A 21,737-nucleotide genomic window follows, 5' to 3' on the forward strand; every position below is an offset into this window, starting at 1 on the left:
CACTCTCTTCGTGGCGTCGAAAGAAATTGTCATTTGAATATTTGTTGGGCGTTCGTTTAAAATTGCCATGAGTTGTGGGCCAAATTACGTTCAGGTTTTGCTATAATTTACAAAATTGTAAAAAGAGAAATAAAAATTCAGCATCTTCGTGCAGTCGAAAGAAATTGCCATTTGAGTATTTGTTGGGTGTTCGCTTAAAATTGCCTCGAGTTGTGGACCGAGTTATCTTCAGGTTTTACTATAATTTAAAAAATAATGAAAAAAAATAAAAATCCACTCTCTTCGTGGCGTCGAAAGAAATTGTCATTTGAGTATTTGTTGGGTGTTCGTTTAAAATTGCCACGAGTCGAGGGCCGAGTTATCTTCAGGTTTTGCTACAATTTACAAAATTATAAAAAGAGAAATAAAAATCCAGCCTCTCCGTGCAGTCGAAAGAAATTGCCATTTGAGTATTTGTTGGGCGTTCGTTTAAAATTGCCATGAGTTGTGGGCCAAATTACGTTCAGGTTTTGCTATAATTTACAAAATTATAAAAACAGAAATAAAAATCCACCCTCTTCGTGGCATCGAAAGAAATTGTCATTTGAGTATTTGTTGGGCGTTCGTTTAAAATTGCCTCGAGTTGTGGGCCAAGTTATCTTCAGGTTTTGCTACAATTTACAAAATTATAAAAAGAGAAATAAAAATCCAGCATCTCCGTGCACTCGAAAGAAATTGCCATTTGAGTATTTGTTGGGTGTTCGTTTAAAATTGCCTCGAGTCGCGAGAGGAGTTATCTTCAGGTTTTACTATGACTTAAAAAATAATAAAAACAGAAATAAAAATCCACTCTCTTCGTGGCGTCGAAAGAAATTGTCATTTGAATATTTGTTGGGCGTTCGTTTAAAATTGCCATGAGTTGTGGGCCAAATTACGTTCAGGTTTTGCTATAATTTACAAAATTGTAAAAAGAGAAATAAAAATTCAGCATCTTCGTGCAGTCGAAAGAAATTGCCATTTGAGTATTTGTTGGGTGTTCGCTTAAAATTGCCTCGAGTTGTGGACCGAGTTATCTTCAGGTTTTACTATAATTTAAAAAATAATGAAAAAAAATAAAAATCCACTCTCTTCGTGGCGTCGAAAGAAATTGTCATTTGAGTATTTGTTGGGTGTTCGTTTAAAATTGCCACGAGTCGAGGGCCGAGTTATCTTCAGGTTTTGCTACAATTTACAAAATTATAAAAAGAGAAATAAAAATCCAGCCTCTCCGTGCAGTCGAAAGAAATTGCCATTTGAGTATTTGTTGGGCGTTCGTTTAAAATTGCCACGAGTCGTGGGCCGAGTTACGTTCAGGTTTTGCTATAATTTAGCAGATAAGAGAACGCCTACGCCGGAGATTCATCGGAAAACTAAGATAAGCTGTGCCGTGCTACGATAAGTTCAAAAATATACAATACACAAAAGTATAGCACACGGGATACCAAAACTTGAATATAATAAACTATAAGCTTAAATTTCAATGGAAACTGTTGCGTATGTAGAGAACGTCCCGCGTTTCAACGCGATTCAATATTTTTCTGCCACCTGCAGCCATGTAACAAAGAATGTTTTGAACCGTAATTTAATAGCGTCGGGCGTACTACAAACAGGCGAAAAAAGAAATTTCGGAAATACTTTGTTTCCATAACAAAACCGAGATCACCACGGATAACATAAATAGGGCTATATGTTTTGTCCGTGAGATTGCAGCAGACTTTACGACGAATTCAAAACGCGTATTATATGACATCTTTATTAACTTAATAAACTAGATATACAATAATGGGAATAATATTTCACTCGTTGACATATTTCGGAATTACTTACATTTCAAAGAGAGAGAATTACTACAGCATGTAGAGTTGTACATTCAACCATTATAATAACGACAGATCGTTCAAACTTCTGCAAAAGAGCAAAATGTTGTATCGCGGAAGGCGATATACAGTTTGAACGAGCGTTAAAATAAAGTGTATCCGTAAACTTCGTATCGAATTAATCAAAATATCGTGTAATATAGTTTTTGAATTTGTCGTAAAGACCCCTGCAATCTCGTGAAAAAAAATAAAAACAACGTATGGTTCTATTTGCGTTACGAGAGGTGGCCTTGCTTCCGCTATGGAAGCAAAGTATTTTCGGAACTTTTTTATCGTCGCTTTACACTCGACACTGTGAAAGTATAGTCGAAAACATCTTTCGTTACGTGGCCGCAAATTGCAGAAAGATAGCGAGTCGCGTTACCCGGTATACCCGTGTACTATCGAAGCAAGTATTTTTAAACTTGGCATAGCGCGGCATAATTTAGCTTAACTTTCCAGTGGATTACCGACTTTTAATGGTTTAGGTTGCGTACGTGACTTTTCCTCGCACTTTAAATGGACTTTTGTCTTCGCCATTCTATTCTTGTCTCGTAATTGGTATAATCATTTCCAGCCGTGTACACCGTGCAGCATTGTTACAACATGTTGTAAATTGTGCGACATAGTTGACTCAATGCGGTCTGTTTAGTCGACAATAGGAACGAAAACAGCGAGGGAAGAGGCGTTCTCTCGGTCGAATCGATCCCGATTCCGGAAACGAATTTCGTTGAGCGACATCCACCAGGGATGGTCAGCAGCTATGTTCGCCCGGCCATTGATTCCGGCTTATCGAGTCGCGTTAGAAGTGCTGACTATCCAATAAATCGCACGAGCCGACTGCTCTAACCGCCTGCTTCTTTCCACCTCTTCCTTCTCTCCTTCTATTTGCAAGTCTGAAACCTTTGTAAATCTAATAGACGCAATCCGGCTTGATTCAAACTGTATTCAAATACAGGGTATCGATCATTGGCGAAGACCTGCGGCGGTCGCGGAGGTGCAAACGAGGAAATGGAATGACTTTACGTTTGTCTCTGATGGGAATAACATATTGCCAGCTTCCTTTCGTTTCCACCTTCCGAACTGATCACCAAACCAAATGCATTTCGTCGAGGATTTCATTTGGTTTTTCCTTTCCTTACCTTTGCTATCCTGTTTCTCGGTTTGATGGAAATCGTCGATGGTGATCGACGCTTCTGTGTTATGCAGATTGGTGAGTCGTTAGGAATAATGTTTTAGATTAGCTCAGGTCTATAATATACAGTGGCTAAAAAAAGTATTTGAACGCTATCGTATTCATTGCGGTATTTACATACTGCGATTAATTAGATCCATGCACGGAGATGGAAAGAAATGCGGACTTGATTCATCGTTTTTGACGGACAGTTTCCAACGCAGTGGTAAAGTTAAGCGCGCGTATTGGTCGAAAATGTCAGATATACAAACGAAACATCGTAATATCGCGTGACGGTGGATGATAGAGAACAGTAGAACCTTTTGCTCCTGCACCGTCCCGCGAGATTTCTTTCCATCTCTGAATAGTACGTTGCATTTCGTATCGTTCGGTAATAATTTCATATAATCGCAATAAGATTATATTATGAAAATGAAATTTAAAAATTATGTAAAATTTATATAAACTTTTTATATTGCAATTTAAATATAAAAAAAGATATAAAATTTTGCTTTATATACAAGGTCAATAATTTCAGACAGTGTGACGCTGGACTTTATGATTCTGTAACTGTAGCGTAAACTCCATGTACAGAACTAAAGCAATAAAATCCACACCGCACATTTCAAACTTCATGCACCTACTCAGAATCGTATGACCCCTTCTAACTTACTTCTGCCGTTTTGCACTTCAAACGCCGCAAACTTGATATTGCGGAATCTTGATATTCATGGGAAAAATGTTGTAAAAAAAACGCGTGAAGAAACAACACGACCGTGGATCTTCGGACTAGAGAGTTTGCATATGAAATTCTTGAAGAACGTGTCAAATTTAAACCTGTACGTAGAATCGACGAAATTCCCAGCTAAAATCTCCATAGTTTGGGAACTCGAGATTCTCAGGATTATATGTACATGCATATGGTCTAAAATCAAAAACTTGAAGATTATTAAACGTAGATTGTAGATTCTATGGGTTTATGGCGAAATTTGAAAGTGCAGAAATGCATAGAATTCAATTTATATCCAAAGAACAGCGGTCTTCATAATTTTTAGTAGAAGTGAAGAAATTGTTTATTTAGATGCTATTTCTTTGCTTGTATCTATTCGTAAACATATAAATTTGCATGAAAATCCGCAGCCCAATTATACGATTAAAGATACGTGATCAATAGGTTCTGCGATTTAGGACGTGGAGTTTGAGGTGCTGTTTGATCTGAAATTTGCAATCAGAGATTCTTGTAATCGTAAATTGAGAATTTGACAATTCGTGATCGAGGATTTAAAGATTCTATGGTTTAAGATCGGGCATTTATAAGTTCTGTGGTTCCAAATTTCAAATTTACATCTATCTATCTAGGGTACGAAGTTTAAGTCTGCAGTTTGAAATTTCTATAATTGAGAATCTGAAGTTTGAAACTTGTATGCACGAAAATCTATGGTCTGGAGATTCTATGATAGAATAGCAGTCGTGTATGATACAGAATAACAGTCTACGAATTCTACGATCTCAGATCTAAGAATTACAATTTATAATTCAAGATCAGACATCCGAAGTCCTTTGATTGCAGATCTGGTTCATGTGAAATTTGCGATTTGGGAATTCTATAATTCGAGACCCGAGGTTTCAAAGTTCAATAATTCAAGGCCTGGGATCTGAGCATTTGTGTCCTACGGGTTCTGCCGTCTGGGATTTTGGGACTAGCGCGTTAGGACTTTCGAGGTTTGGATACAGGTAATTTTAAAGCCAAAAATTACGTACTAGTCCAATATCCATACGATTCCGTGATGTTCTGATGCGGTTTTCATATCCTTGGAATTATGAAGATCGAGTTCCTATGATACCTAGACTGTGGTGTTGAAATTCCCACAAAGCAGAGGTAACTTGAGACGACCATACATACAACTGTGGATGCATGAAATTCGAGATTCCAACGTCTCATCCATAATTTTCTCGTATAAACTATGAGAATTATCTCAGTTGTGTGAATAACTTTAGAGCAATTTCTCGATGATATTAATTGTTTCTTATTATTAGAGCGAAAGTACCGTTGAATATGCCAGTTTCGTGTTAGTTTCGTGAAATGTTACAACGTTAATTGTATATTTAAATGTCCTCGCATCTATACAGAATATCGTAAGTTTTTCCATTCGAATTTTATCAACGAACGTTCCATGGTTATTAATAAGGAAAATATTATACAAAAATACGTCGTTTGAAACTTTATTACGACAAACGTACAAAATACAAGGAGAATAGAACACGACCAATTTATGTACATAGAATAAATATTAATGCGTGCGTTGAATTGATATGAAAAGTCTATTAATTTATTGAAACAAAATAAAATTGAAACGAACTGTACAGGAAAAATATCTCCAATTTCTTATTGTCAGTTTTTATAGGAGAAAATAGTGTAGCTTTTAAAATGGTGCATTAACATTTATCGATCGTCAATCTATTCTTATCTCGCGTAATAACCGTTGCCGTTTCCTTCGTACTTTCTAGTTTTGTTGTAATTTTTTAATAAAGCTTCAAACAATTTACCTTAATAACATCTTTTCTTAATTGTACCCGTAAAATGTATTAACAAAATTCGATTAGAAAATCTGGAACGGATAAATTGAAGTGGCATGGCGAAAATAAATAAAAATAAAATATAAATAACAAATTGCATGACGTAGTTTCCGATCGATATGCCGATCTAAAATCTCTCCTTACTTCCACGTAATGCACCGAGTCTCCTCTACACGAAATTTCGTGGGAATTCACTCAATAGCTACCTACGTATCCTTTACTATCATTTGCTAATTATTATCAGCGAACGTGAATCGTGATTCGATTACTAGGTATTTTATGTAATCCAAGTTCATGGATAATCGATAAAAGATATAAGGGTGCTTACAGGTCGACATACGTATAATACACGAACGTAAAATAACAATGAAAACGGTATAAGGCAATAACTTTTATACCATACAAATATTATTTAAAATTGATAGCATATCGTTATTCGATCGATGATTGTCCAAATTTTAATTAAACGGTGCACGTAACACCGTTTCATTTGTTTTTCCTGTGTATTCAATTATTACTAAAAGGCAGCAGTGTGCAAATGAACGTATATCGTAGATATGAAATCGAGTATAACAAAAGTCATGCGTAAAATAAAGTTATCAGTTGAAACGATTTATGTTTCGTCCTTGCGGATAAAAAGAGATAATAAGAAATATGTAACAAAACTCATTTTTCTGCAGCTCTTTTTCTCTCATAAACATGGAAATGTAACTTTTTATAGACGAATTTTACATAGATTGCATGATGTTCAGAAAGTTCTTTCAGATATTTTATGGAACTTATGAAATTCTATATCTTCTATATGTTTCTGATTTGCTATTACCAACTATACGTGTAATTACCATTCGATCTAATACACCTTATTACGAATCTCAATATTTGTTAAGTATTATTACCAGCATGTTACATTGAACGTATTACTTTCATAATAACGGATTTTTATGCAATTTCGTATTTTCATGAACGTGATCAAAAAAGCGAAGAAACCTAAACGAAGATCTGTTTCGTCCAAACGTATAAGACGTATAAAATTATTATACGTAAAATGGAAAGATTACGTTATATGTGTATAAAATATGAAATACTATTACGAACACTTTACCTCGGATACTTTACGCTTTAGCATATTACATACGGAGATTTAATTAGCATATACACATATACATACATATCCCACGCAAACCAATCAAACCGTGAGATACTAAATTCAATTTTTCCTCCGGCATGCCCTCGTTCTTGATTAAACGCGGTCTATCACTCGTTCCAATTACATGTCTCATCGCGTACGGACATTCTATTCATAAATTAAACGTCGTCGTTGGTACGATAGCGATTAATCAAAATCATACTCGGCAACGTCTGCATCATAAATTCTCCGGCTACGGGACGATAATAACCACCTGGTTGAAAATGAAACCAAATGGAAAAGGAAGCGGCGAATGGAGCCACCCGGTGGAAAACCGATCATTAAATGGCCGGAGCGGAGAAAGGAAGGAATCCAAGCTGTTCGTCGCCGCTGGACAAATTTATCGTTTCGACCAGGACAGCGGTCAGATAAAAATGCTTGATTTTAACCACGACAAGAAAACTGTGAGATAATGGCTTTATTAAGCGCCGGACAGAACAATCGTACAACGATGCTGCGCTTTTAATCGCGACACGATGTGACAGTAATCGACACGTTGTCCACCGTAGAAAGATAATTTTGATCTGGAATTTGATTGACAACGTATTGAAGTCTAAAATTTCTCTTCTATGGAATACAGAAAATTCGTATTACATATTACGTTTTTAATCAGAAGGAAGTTTCGATCATCGTTTCACATACCCACAAACGTAGTCTAATATTAAATAATCGAAACCAACATTTTTTATATAAATTGCCACATAAATTCATTATTATGTCTCACGAGTTCCTTTTCTAATAATTTGCCTCTTAAACGTAATATTAATTATTCGTAATATAAAAAGATTTAAAGAATATGGTAATATAAGGCACGACCTGTATTGTATCTGGGTAAAGAATATTTTAGGGATAAAATATTTTTACATTCTTCGCTACGCATGGGGCTAATAATTAATGTCGTGTACTTTTTATTATAAAAGGACTTATTTACCGTACGATATACCCAATGCAGCTGAATAGGGGATCTGAAAAACGGTAATATTTTAAGACCTTCGTATCTTACGTGAAAGATTACCTTTAATACATTGAATTTTATGTTTCACGCGATCCTCGCGCGGCTACACATAGATTCGTCCGATTTTCGTTTTACAAAAGTAAAATTTAAACTGAATGTTATTTCAACGAATTGTATTTGCATATTATTAAAGCATTCTTTATTTTATTATACGTGTTGAGGATTTACTACAATCGAAACTAATTGTAGGTGTACGTACATGTATATTCGTCTCGTAGTATTTCGTTTGTAATGAGTTATCGACATATATAATGAAATAGAAAATAATTTAATAACGCGTGAATGTAGAATTTCGTGAAGAGACAAGTTTCTATTTTACCTTCCTTGGTACACAAGTGGAATGAAACCGTTTAAACAAAACGAATAATATCTATCATTTATTTTCGTGTATTTTTAATGTAGAAGTCATGTTCGATTAGGAGAATCCTTGTAATTGATAGAATGAAATAACATATCGAACCAATTGTTTCACCGACAATGAGTAATTACGCCTGTCAATTATCTGTATAAATGGAGTAATTGTAGCACAAGACAATAGTAACAGCATCCGTTTATAGCTCACTTCAATACGATAAATACGACAGCACTGTAACAATGCCAGATTTATTCTATCAATAACAAAAGAACTCTTGAAAAATTGGAACGTTGAATTTTCTTAAGATAAGGCTTATATAAATCAATATTATCCAAGTAGGAATATTCATTAGAGCAACGATCGAAATTGAATCACGTTACCCAAGGGAACTTTCAACTTGCAAATAATCGGAAAGGAAACTTTTTCATTCTCTCTTTGTGACAAATACGAACTTCGTCCTAGAACTTTGCCCCTTCGTTTTAAAATCGTCTCATATTTCAGTTAATTCCAAAGTTTTTCAATACTATGGAAAATTTTCTAAAACAAGAAGTAATATTCTTACCACATAGCTATTCTACGTTACACCCTCGCTCTTATAAGTACAAAATCTATCAGCGATTGAGGGAAAAAATACGTAGAAAATGTTGGTTAGTTAATCGTATTATTTAAAATTGTAATTTCTATCGTAACGTGAGATATATCGAATCCTTGTTCCAGAAAAAATAGATTAAATTATCATTATTCTTTCGTAACTCTCGCAAATAACTGTTACGTTAGAAACTTATTAAAAATTCTGGGATTACTATTTGTTGTAATTGAATTATTTCAATTATTTGTAATTGAATTATTTTAAAAATCAGCAAGTATTCGCATACTTTTAAGCGGTGGTCTGCATCTCGCCGGAGAATCTTAAGGCTTCTCTTTGGCTCTACAAAAAGGTACATTAAATAAAAACGCGTCTCTATTTTCATATACTTAGATTACGTTACGTCGTTTATATTGATAAAAGTTTTATGTGACATCTCGTATAACGAAGCAATAATTTAAGCGGAATTGTTTTACCTAAGAAAGCTGTCAACATTGTGATAATTGTACCTTAAATCGAAACCTTCGCTCTGTATCACGTCACAAGTAGAGAGTTTGTCCGAAAGATCTTTTATATCGTTTCAGAGTCACACTATACTTCCATTAGTTCGACAATTCTTTCTAACCAGAAAGAAAATTCTGCGCCTTCCTCGAACGATGTTCTAGATAAGAAAACAATGCTAACTATTTACGAAGAAAAGAGAACAACCATATCCACTCAAGCAACAACTTGAACGTTGCTAACAAAGTTAGGAGAACTTCCAACTTCCCAAGTTTGACTCTTCGCATTATTTCTTTAACTATAATAGTTTCCCAAATACTAGACAAATATATTTGCTATCTGCAAACTTTGAACGCAATTTTCACTCCTCTGAATGTGAAAGATTGGTAACGAAAAAGAGATATATGTTCTCTACATGGTTTTTCATAAAATTCCATTTATTTTCGTAAAAATTGACGATCAATCGACGATTCGTCAAACCATTCCATGTCCACTCCATATTTCAGTTTAGCCAATAATTCTTCCCACGAATTAACACGAAAATTTATAAATATCTAACAACGAATCTTTTAAAAATTAAAAACGTTATTTCCTTCGCATTAATCGAGTGTTTTTTTTTTTTTCAAACCTATCCACGTTATCAAATTTATCATCTAAAAATACAAAATTCAACCACGTACGAACCCACCAGCTATGACGATTTTCGAGATGTCAGTCCAGATGTATCTACCGTAACGACAACTTTCATCGAAAGAATAGCTAGTTGATAAAATATTTTTGAGAACTGCCATACACCGAACTTCCATCAAATTATATATTTAGGATGCCTTCTTACTAGGTCATTTCACATTTACTCTGTATTTTATTTCAAGTAACACATCCGCCAGAGCGAGCGCAGCCAAAAATTGTCTACGTTCACCGCCGAGACAGAGGAGGTTTGCCAATTCGCGGAAGAAAAGATGTCATAAATCTCAAAAGTTAAGATAAAAATTTCAATGCCAGGCACGTAGTAACTGCCTCGAATGTATGCGCCCTTGCACGCTTTTGGCCGGTAAATTACTTTTCCGAAGAAGGGAGAAACCATCGGTAGGAAATTTTCCAGATGGCCGAAAGTACTGTAAGTTTATGAACGTTGATCGAACCTGTCTTTATTCGCGGATCCACTCTAAGCTATCGTGGAACATGGACCATGATTCAACCACCGTCGGACAAAAGCGCCTTAACTTCGTCTCCAACTCGAAATGGAATTGCAGCGAATTTAGAAAGCAGCTGTCACTGCCGATTTTGCCATTCTACATGTTCGACCGTTGACCGGAAATAAATCGGCTGGCGCGTGAGCAACGACATTTGCTTCGAAGTTTTTCCATCAACCGGGCGATTTTTTTAGTACGCGTTGCTTTTACCAGTAGTAGTTTTCTCAACGACGATGCCAAGTTATTGCGTTCTACTCGTCGCGATAATTAACGAACGAGTTCTCCGAGGAAAGTCGTAAAACGAAGAAAAGTCCTAAAGCTACTAAAGCTCGACTCGTTGGAACTAGATTTTAGTTAATGCCCGATTAGCTGGACTTTCGCTGCTTCAATTCGCTTGTCCGAACGTGAGCACCTATTATGCGAACGAAATACTATAGTTAGAGAGGAAAATTAGCGGGCTTTTATTATATGAACTCGAATTATATATACCAAACTGGTTGTCTCCCCAACAAGTTTAGATAAATGAAGTTCTGTGGTACAATTTTACAAAACACTCATATTCATACACACGAATACCAATCGAGCAGCTTTCTGAACAAGTAGCTGCCAAATGCTGTTGTCTGTGTTTTCTAATGCTCCTAAATATCTTCTAATGGAATAATTTTGTCATTTGCTCTGTTGAAGTGGTCACCACTTCTACGAAAACTCTACATCTGGTCTTTTTAGTTTTCTCGAGCACTGAAGCCATCGACAGCGTATAGACAAAAGACTGGCACGAAGGCAGACCATAAACAATAGACAGGCGACGTTGGCTTCGGTGTTTTCAGTTATAAGGTAACACTGTTAGCGTGCGGATCTGGACCAGCTTAAATTGTATTCCTACTTATTATCACACTTCTCTATTAAATATATATTTTCTACCTTACACTTTATCCACGCGTTTTCTCTCTTTATACATCTAATAACCTCAACAAGCTCGATAAATATCGCCACTTTTTATCGTTGGTGTAGATCAAAGAACCAACACACGTGATACAAGATATTCGAAAAAGAGAGATTCCACCAGAATGAATTGCAAAGGAATTCAAGTAACAGTGGAATTAAAATTCTACAGTCGTAATTCTACCATCGCGTCGATTCGCTTTCTGTTTGAGCTTCGCGTTAACAAATTGTCAAGGATTAGAGCCAATTGTACGCGATTTGACTGTGAAGGATTCGCGTTAATCGGTCGTACAGTATGCTTCGCGAACTTCAGTTGTCTAACAATTTCACCTCGCTAGAAAAACAATGAAGAAACGAAAGTCTGCGTAAACGTCTGCTCTGCTTGACCCTATTTCCGTGTAACGACTTTTCTTATACCGGTAGAGTTGTTTCAACCATTGCCGGAGAACGCTATTAGAAATTTTCGACACGTAGCACTCCCTCGTCAAAAGAACAGAATGAAACGCCTCATAGAACGTTATGAGAACGTTCGCAAATAGTCGACACGAAATACGAAGCTCTATCGCAGCCCGAAATGAAATTTATTACCACAATACAGCTGTAACTTGGAAACAAGGCCAGATAACAGAAATGTTTGCACAATAAACATATTCTAAACTTTCTTTTTTATCCGGTTCCGATGCAACCCCATTGTGATTGAGCTCGTATTTCACGACGCATCCTGTGTCATTCGAGTTACATGCGTCCAATAACTCGCATAAGCAAGTTAATATATTTTCTAAAGGTTGACTGTTTGAACTATTTAACGAATACCTGAAGGTTTCTTGTTAGGATTTCGTATAGAATAGATAGATACCATTTGTACGTAATATTTGTACGATAGCGTTTATACGTAGAATAAGTAGATGCTATTTGTTTCGTGGTAGTTTTACGTTTGTCACGTTTATTGCAGAAATAAAGTACGAAGTGAAAGGAAGAGAGAACATTTGAAACGTCGTTTAGACTTAAACAACGCGTGATATATGCATTTAATTTGAAACAATTTTTTAACGAAGCTCGTTGGATTACAATTAAGCTACCGTGAAACGATATCGAAATCGAATCAACTTGCGGATTAAGACTAGAGATTTGAACCGCGAGCTAATACAATTTTTTACAAAATATCGCCTGATAATATATTTTCTGAATTCTTTTCCAAAGCACAAACAGATATTTTGTTTTACTTGCTTCTATCCGCTTGATTAATTATAAATTAATCATAAATAGGATCGTTCGTAATAGCGTTTCTTTCGTTTATTTCTAGTTTATAAACATTAGTCGCGATTACACAACGCATCTAACGTTATACGCAAGATCGTAAATGGAAGCTTTTCAACGCGATCCAGTTAGTACGCTTGTGCTCGGAAGTTTGCAGTTCCAACAGCCGAGTTATGCTGTTCTCGATAGAATTGGAAAATTGATTTTCTAACATTGCGCGGCATTCAGCATCTGCCCAGAATGAGTTAAACTGTTCGACTAATGAATTGACCTTAGTCTATTAAATCTTGGTTTGACGGGACAAACTCGTTATTGCGTCGATTCGAGAGAAGTTAATGTCGGAATCGAAGTTCGGATGGCAAGTACATATGTTCGAAAGTGTTACGCCTGGCTCGTTCCATTGTTCCTTTTATCAGCCGCCGCATCTAGACGTTAACTGGTTTACATCTTAATTTACGTCTACATGCTCGGATTAAATACGTGTTTTATCTCGAGATGAAATAAATTAAGTCGACGCGTGGAAAATAACGTGGCCTTGTTGTAAAAATAATATTAAATTACAAATTAATCATTTCGTTTAAAATATTCCTGGTAAATACAAATATATCGGATCTTTGGAGTTTTACCAAGTTCAAGGAACGTTGTAAATTACAAAGAATTGCGTTTTCTTTAAGCCTGCTGTTGCGCTTCCTTCCTTTCTTGCATTTCAGTTTCGCTTTAATAAAATAAAACGAAGCATAGTAGAATGTACACAGCGTAAATTCACATAATAAATTTTACAAGCAATTACATGGCAATATCGATAGTATCCAATAATAATAAACTCTCGTATTAATGCCACGCATATAATTACGTACGTATCTTGTACATTTAAGGGCAGCGCGTCATAATTAATATTACGATCGTTTACGTAGTAATATTAATTATTGTACGATAACAATAATTTAATGTTATCGTTTAATTTGTATCGGATTTGAGCCAATAGATATTTTATCAAATTTAGTCTCAAATAAAAAATTGACAGGATCAGTTGCACAAACAATTATGTGGTAATATTGCTGGCATCGGTATCTAATCTAACAACGATAGCCTAATATATGTACTGATTGCATTAACGTAATTAATAGTAGGGACATTTTGGTATAATATCGTGTAACTTATATCGCAATTTAATAAAAACAATATACATATAATCTTCTACTCGATCAAAACTTCAAACATCGTTAAAAAAAACCACGAATCGCGGATGGAAGGGGGAAAAAATGCAAAAGAAATGCATTTCATCGGATTAAAAAAAAAAAGAGTGCCGGTTATTTATAGGAAATCTCGCGTCGAAGGGTCCGGGGTCAATAGTTTAACCTGGAGCCGTCGTTTAAGCGAATTAGAGCTTCGAAGTAAATAACAGAGGTCTATACGACGCGTAAAGGAAGCGGCGAAGAAAGTTCGCACCGCTGAAAAGATTTCTCGCGAAGTACCGTCCATAGAATAGAATTTCAGCTCGAGCCAGACTCGAGTCGTCAAGTTATTACGAAGTTAAAAATTAAACATCCGTGGTCGATGCGCTTCGCTTTATAAAATTCTATATATCCAGGAGAAAATGATTTTTGCTTTTAATCGAATCTAACGTGGCTGACAACTTGAGAGACAGATTTCAGAAGACATTGAAATTTCTAATTGATTCGTTTATATTCTACGTACACGTTTTAACATGAATGATTGTTTCTAAACGAATCTGGCATTGTCGAAAATTTGTAAAATTTAAAATTGTCTAAGAATTTGTCCAAAATTTGTTTTACCTATCCTATATGTTTTAACGTAAAGAATACCTCCCATGTGCACTTATTGGGTACAGGGTTAGAGTTGAAGAGCTTAAAAGGATTGTGCTACCTAGTCAACTTAACTCCTCAGTAATACCATGTGACTTGGAAGTTTGCACGATGTTCGAAGATGTACTACTACATGCTGATGTTTACGTGTATTTTCTGTAATTGCTATTACATTTATTAGTATTCTTTTTACAGTTTATTACTTCGAATCTCAAGGTTCATTAAGTTATTTAGTAAATGCGATTTGTATAAATACGACGTGCAAGAGAACATCGTTCGTTGGTGATGTTTCAAGGATACATACGTCTATATCTCCATATATAGACCTTCGTGTTAAATGTTATTTCGTTTAGTACTATCATACTGTCACCGAGTGAACAGTTTCTTCGTTGATCTCTGACCGTCACACGTGTTTTCAAGAGAAATGTTTAACCATCTACGTTTTCGTCCAAACGAATGAAACTTCAATTACACCGGTTAGAGTTCGCTTTTCACGCGTAATGTGCGATACACACAAGCGTGATTGAAATATTTGTAACGGAATCGGAGATTCTGCGAATTCAATAAACTCACGTTGAACCTGTCACGTTATAGTTCGAGAGCGATCAAAGTCAGTTTTTTATTTGAAACTTCCACGAGGTGGATATTTATAAAAGTGTCAAACGCAAGAGAAATTGTGGAATGCCAGACCCTACAAGGAATAGTTGAATATTTCTACTTTTTTCTAATTATGCCAACATATACCGTTATGTATTTCAATTTAATTAAAAACGAACCGTAGCGAAACTTCTTCTCAAATAACCATGTCAAAGAGAGTTAGGAATATAAATTGAAATTATTTATTTCATTGGAATTTTTCACGCAAACGTTGTCCTGTTAGTCGTGTTACTCCGATGGCATTATTGCGTTAAATTATTTTGTTTACTGGAACAAAGAGCTCCGACTCGCTGTTTCAAACTTCTTCAAACCGTAATAGAGATTTCCCAATACTTTGCAATTCCCTCAAAATCATATTGTCTTTTTGAAACTCTCAATTATATGTATTCACGATCGTAACTCTTTTATTACCAAAAGTTTCTGTCGATGAAATGGCGGTGATTTACATTTTGTACGTTTAGTTGCTCATATCGGTTAAAATTCTTTGCGAGTAATAAAAATGATAAACACGTCGTTTTTCCTTCAAACGTTTCCAACTATAATGATAGAATATCGCGGAAACAATCGGAGATGTAAAATTTGTTATATACTACACGAATAATTTCCAATAATCACATTGTTGTGTATCAGAGTCGTAGTTTAAAATTGATTTTTATTTCAAAAATTCACTCTCCGAGATAATAACAGTATATTTTCACGATGCACTTTTGACGTTGCGATAACTGGAAGGTCGGCTTCTCGGACAAAAGGTACGTGATTCAAGATGGTAATAATTTCTCCCTCTAACTCCGAATAGTCTCTAGAGGCAGAAATTATTTTCCCTTGTTTAACACGTATTTTCAATTAAAACGCAAAGAGAGCTTTCCAGTCGGCGCAACGAGCTCTAGATTTAGCGCATCCGCCGCAGCTGTATCTTTCTGTAATTCACCAAAATTTCCAGCGTCACCGTGATACTTGTACGAGCTGCATGTAACAAGCGTAAGCGCCTTTCGCATCATCAATATGTATTACGCTGTCGTTTGGCAAAAAGATGCACAATAGCCTATGCCGATCGTACGTATATTCTAATGTAGATTACATTTTATGGTTCCAGTCATGTGACGCGATAAAAACGCGTAATTTAATTCGACATGGTAAAGACGTGTAATTTAATTCGATATAGCAGAAACAATGGTGGCGTCTCGAAAAAATTATGAATTCAACGATTCTTGTAATTTAGCTGAAACATCTTTCGTGTAATTTAAGATCGAGTTACATGCAATATATTTTTATATGTTTCATTTGCAACATTATATTGCAACGACAAACTACCGATTCTCTGACATGTAACGTCATTCAAAAAGTTAGAGTTACTTACTCTTGTTCTAAATTCATAGCAGTCGGAGTATAATGTTAACGAGATCTTCTTCCTGAGTCTCATGTAGTTTATATAACGTAGAAGTTGTAAATTATTTAATTCTCCTAATAACGTCTTAACCACAATTATATCAATAATTTACACGTATACGTAATTCGCATATACGTAATAATTTACAACTGCAAACTTTTAGATGACAATATCTGTGACGATGCTTGTGCATTACAAAAGCATTTTAACCCTTAACTACGGACTTTGAGTATAGTACAGTGTAGTGTAATAACAAGTAAACGAAAAGAAACACTTTGATAACTAGAAAGTAATCTACTTTTCTTTTTCATAAAGCGAATAGATGACATAAAGCGAAAGATGTTGCTTCCTTTTTCTCTCTCTCTAGAGCTGCTGAAGTAACTGTAAACTTAACTCTAAAATGCAAAACCTTAGTACACCAGGAACTAATAATTCATCTAACAATTAATACTGGATCAACCGAAACCTGACATTCAAAGTTCGTACGCATAATGTATGCAGCTAGAATCCCTAAATTAACTTAAATTAACTTCATACTCGACGATGAAACTGCAACGTAGTTAAGGGTTAAGCAAGTAAATCAAGACTTTCGAAGAACAGTGGAAAGTTCGATAGGAAAACGCATACGATAGAGACGTCGCTTACCTTGCCCATGCCTGTCCTTGTCCATTTCTCTCGGATTCGGCTGAGAGTGGTGGTATCGCGATCCCCTCGGATCACTGCATCACGAAACTTTCCAACTTCGATCGATCTCGGATCTCGCACGTTCTGGCTCGCACGAATTATTTCCAAACGTTGTGCGCATCTGTCGTATTCGAGGAATCGAGAGGACGGGGCCGTACAGGTGGCGGAGGTGGGACGAATTTTACGTGTTTACCAGGAGGGAAGGGAAGACAGAGAGATACCGACATAAGACAGAGAGCGTGAGACAGAGACGTAGAGAAAGAGAGACAGCGAAAAAGGAGGCAGCCGACACCTTTGACAAGCAGCGCAGAAAATCATGCAGATCAGCCGGCGCACATCCTGCGATATTTATATCTAATCAAATTAATCGACCGAGTCAATGTTGCAGCACGCCCAATGGGCGCCACTTCTTTACTTTTCTCTTTTTATCGAAATCCGCTGCTCAAGCCGCGGCAAGGATCCACGAGGAACAGCTTCGTCTGATCAACAAAAATTCACGGAGTTAATCATTATACGTCGACGACGATGAACCCATTTTGTTGAGACTGGCCCGCGATCGACAGCAGCAACATCGACTAAATTCGTGCGTATCTGTGGAAAATTCGCATATTTTATTTTAAAGAACGAATAGCAATAATTTCCACTTCGGCGTTCACTGCGAAATCATCCAGGTTGGCTACGACGAATATCTGTTCGACAAACGAAGAATGAGAAGTCAGTGAAATTACACGCCTCTTTACGCTAGCCTCGTGCACCGAAGGATCACTTTCACGGGGAAAAAGCGGCAGTTAAGACGAATTTTTCATGTTTCTCGCTTGTTTTATTTTCCTTTGTACTTCTCTGAGTGGTTGAATAGAGAGAATCGTAGTAATTGGAGTAATACACGGTCCCGTTTCGTGCAAGATCCGTTGCACGATGGAAGAGCCAAAGAGGCGCGTCGCGACACGAGTCTTCGTGATTTGCTCGAGCAGTTGTTGACATCGTTAACAATGGACACCCTTGAATCGCCTTCCACCCGTCCGCCACTTTCGAAAGCCGCGTTTCTCTGTCAGAATTCTCGTTCGCGTATTTCAAATAGCAATTTTTTAATTTTTCTCAGTTTATTTAAATCGGTTCGAATCGCTTGTCTCTTCAAGGAAGACTTCAACGAATTTCAGGATTCGTGGAGAATTTTCGCTTTTCTCGTTCGATGCTATACACGTTAACGAGTTACTGAACGATTTGTTATACGTAACTGACTTGCAGACTTTATATTATAACAAGGATATATGAACACGTTGAAGCTTTATTCAGAAAGGATTGTAACTAATATGTACAAGTAGTAACGATAAATAAATACGTCGAATATTAATTCAGAATATCGTGTGAGATTGCTACGGAATTGTCATGGCACGAAACCATTGTAATCACGTAAAAGCGCTACTGCACGATTGAAATTTGACTAAACTGGAAGCCAAATATTAATTGAAAAAGTCGTATGACTAATTTCCACAGAGCAGAATATTCCTACAGAGTCTTCCGAATATTCACACCGCTAAATTTACGTAATTACGTAAGAGTACTATTAGACGATTGGACATTTAATAATCCGAAACCTAACGATTAGCAAAGAGGAAATTTTTTTATCAGCCACCGAAGACCACGAAGAAAACGAGACTGGATATCGAAACTAGTAATCGAGGTTCTATGGATCAAATAAAAATTAATACCGAGAAGTATCGTTAAACGAAAGTTCTGCATTAAACCAATCGAACTCGAATAAAGAAACGAAGAAGATAGAAAGAAATACGTTGAAACGTTTCCATTCCTCTGTGGAATATGAAGAAACCAGGAAAGAGAAGAAAATTTTTAAATTTTTAAAAAGAATGTTTTCAGCGCGGTAACTCGAGAAGCCGGGTAACCTGTGCGTCACGTTTAATGGACAGGAAAGTTCCTCCGGATTTTTCGGTGTTCTTCGTGCCCATATTCCCCCTTTTAGGCAAGTTCTCTCCGCGAAAGCGAACAAAGAGAGAACTCGATCCGATCCAAGACAAACATAAACGGATTAAAAGCTTCCGCCGTGTAACCAAAGACAAAGAAACCACTGCCTAATTAAAGCTGTGTTACATATTTCGAGCCTTTTCAGTCTCTCTTTGAAACATCACGGTGCGCAAATACGAACTGTCACTTTTAAGGAACAGGATAATTACAAGGTTTTGCGTTTCACTGAAGAACCGGTGGACTCGTTCAGGGATTAGGAAATGGCTCGCAGCGGTCTAATTTCTGAATCTTTAATTACACGAATGCCGAAGCGTAGTAAACGTGGATCACAGGAATTTATTGTCCCGAGAGAACGTTAAAAGCCTCTGTTCTTTGCTGCTACAAAGGAGAACCGAATAGAGGGTAAGTCTTTCTAAATAAAAGAGGTGGAAAATGGCATTTTGGAGATAGTATATACATTGTATGTACGTGTATATATGTACAAGACTCTTAGGAGCCAAATTGATCAACTTCACGTTCAGTCAATTTTCACATCACGAAGACTGAATATCTTACTTCCATAGAACTATAATACCTATCGCGAGATAAATTTTCTTATTTCTTTACTTATGAAGTTGAGATTAATATTGTGTTAAAGCAGTTCATATACGGAAGATTATCGAAGATATCTGCGAAGTAAATTATAATTGCAGCGTATTTCGAAGATAATGCTCGTCAGATGGTCACCTTTTTCTTCGTTTATGAAATTATCGAGTCAATATAGTTTTTAAGCGATTCGTACTACTATAGGAAATCATCGAAGAAGTCTACGTATACAACACTTTCATACCGTTTTAAAAATCGTCCCTCGACACGACAGTCCCCAAGAAGACGCACGATTTTAAATAACAACTTAAATAATAATAAGAAGAAGAACAACAACAGCAACAAAACTAGAAAAAGAGCAATCTCTTGGAACGAAGGTCAGACGAAAGAGACGACCAAGATGAAACGAAATGGAAAACGTTCTTCTTCGTCCTTTTATCGTTTCCGGTGATAGCCACCAACGCGGAAGAAAAGCAGCGAACGTGGAACGCGTGGCTCAGTTCACGGCATGAATTTCGAAAAGCAATGTACGGCACACGATCAAAGAGTGGTAGCAGTTCACGAGGCAACGATGGATGATCGGGCTAAACCGTAACATCTCGAGCGTACAACGGTGGAAGTGATTCAAGGGTACCGTTGTTGGATCCACATGTATGTACGCGTATCGTATCGCAAACGATGCGACGATCGAGGACGAAAAAAGCGATATATATATTATAGACAGTGGTGAAAGGAGGCGATGATGGCAACAGAGTCGAAGAACCGAGGGTTGATCAGACTCTGGAGATCGCGTAGTTGCGCGGGAAAAATTTCGACTTGCTCGCCGTTGATTCGCGGTGATTTTGGATTCGCGCGGTTTGATCTCGCGTGGGCGGGAGAAAGTGTACTCCGCTGGCAAGATGCAACTCGACGGAATGACAGTGGCCTACTGAGGGGCCGACGCGACGCGACGCGACGCGCGGAACGCGGCTGACGCGGGGAACCCCGCGAAAATCTGACGTGCGTGCGCAACGCGCGCCTCCACCTGAGCCGCCGCGACGCGCATCAGTTTAAAGCTTCGTTCACACCGTGTTCCTTGAGCTTCTCGCAATCCCCGAGTAATTCTTCGCGCAGAAACCTAGGGGGAAAAGGTGATAAGTTGTATTTCCTGCTTCTTTTTTTCTTTTTTTTTTTTTTTTATAGGAGAGCAAAATTAAATTTTAATAGGATATTGGTGTACAGACCTGGATACTTTCTTCAGGTGATCTGTAGCAAATTCGATCGTGAATTGCCATAAACTTGATCGAGATAATGGACCTGTTTAAACATGTTCACGTCACGATTATACGAAGTCTACATCAGGGTTGTATACATTTATAACGAAGCGAAACTTGAGCTATAATTAGGTTGCAGGTGTTCCGCAGTGAATCTAGCCCTATCTATGATGAGCTTATACATATATGATTTACTTGTGTTAATCCGCCTGTACCTATGTAACACCGATACACAATTTTGAATAGCCGATCTTAGTTACGAGATTCTAAAAAATTTTTGTTTCTTTCGAATCTCGAAGATTTTCTTCCCGAATTAGTTGAAAATAACTAAATGTAAAGACATTGTATTGTAGAAGATACTATACAACACAAAATTGCAATTCCAAAGGTTCCGCGTTTTTCCACTTTAATGTTGAATTTGAATAAGACGATTATTATCAAACATTAAACTTTGTTAGGCGATATTTAAATTAATAATAGAATTCAGTGTAGTTAAATTTTAGAATATTATTGTAGAACGTTGAGAAGATCGATACTTTGATACACATGCTAATTACACTATCTATACTATCACGATTTGTAGACAAAATACATAACATATTGAACGTATGAAACTTTCGCTAGAAAATACATATATTTGGCAATGAGCACTTTCAAACATTTCACATAAGAACTTTATGCAAGAACTTCTGACAGAAACAAAAC

General features: G+C 36.6%; 1 protein-coding gene across 4 annotated transcripts in view; it reads right to left on the reverse strand.

Moving 5' to 3' along the window:
* The window catches only part of LOC126915553 (dual specificity calcium/calmodulin-dependent 3',5'-cyclic nucleotide phosphodiesterase 1-like), a 212,929-nt gene extending 192,203 nt beyond the window's left edge, over positions 1–20,726 (reverse strand). Inside the window, exons 1-2 of one of the 4 annotated variants that reach the window (XM_050720316.1) lie at positions 20,414–20,726; positions 17,176–17,693 (exon numbers count right to left, since the gene is read on the reverse strand). In XM_050720316.1, coding sequence (XP_050576273.1) covers positions 17,176–17,200 — 25 coding nt within the window. In that variant the 5' untranslated portion in view covers positions 17,201–17,693; positions 20,414–20,726. Of the gene's footprint in view, positions 1–17,175; positions 20,018–20,413 lie in introns of those variants that run through there. The other 3 variants (XM_050720317.1, XM_050720315.1, XM_050720314.1) reach the window with 3 other exon arrangements.
* Positions 20,727–21,737: the final 1,011 nt, after the last annotated feature.

Source organism: Bombus affinis, chromosome 4 (assembly GCF_024516045.1).
Source record: "Bombus affinis isolate iyBomAffi1 chromosome 4, iyBomAffi1.2, whole genome shotgun sequence".
NCBI classification, from domain to species: domain Eukaryota; kingdom Metazoa; phylum Arthropoda; class Insecta; order Hymenoptera; family Apidae; genus Bombus; species Bombus affinis.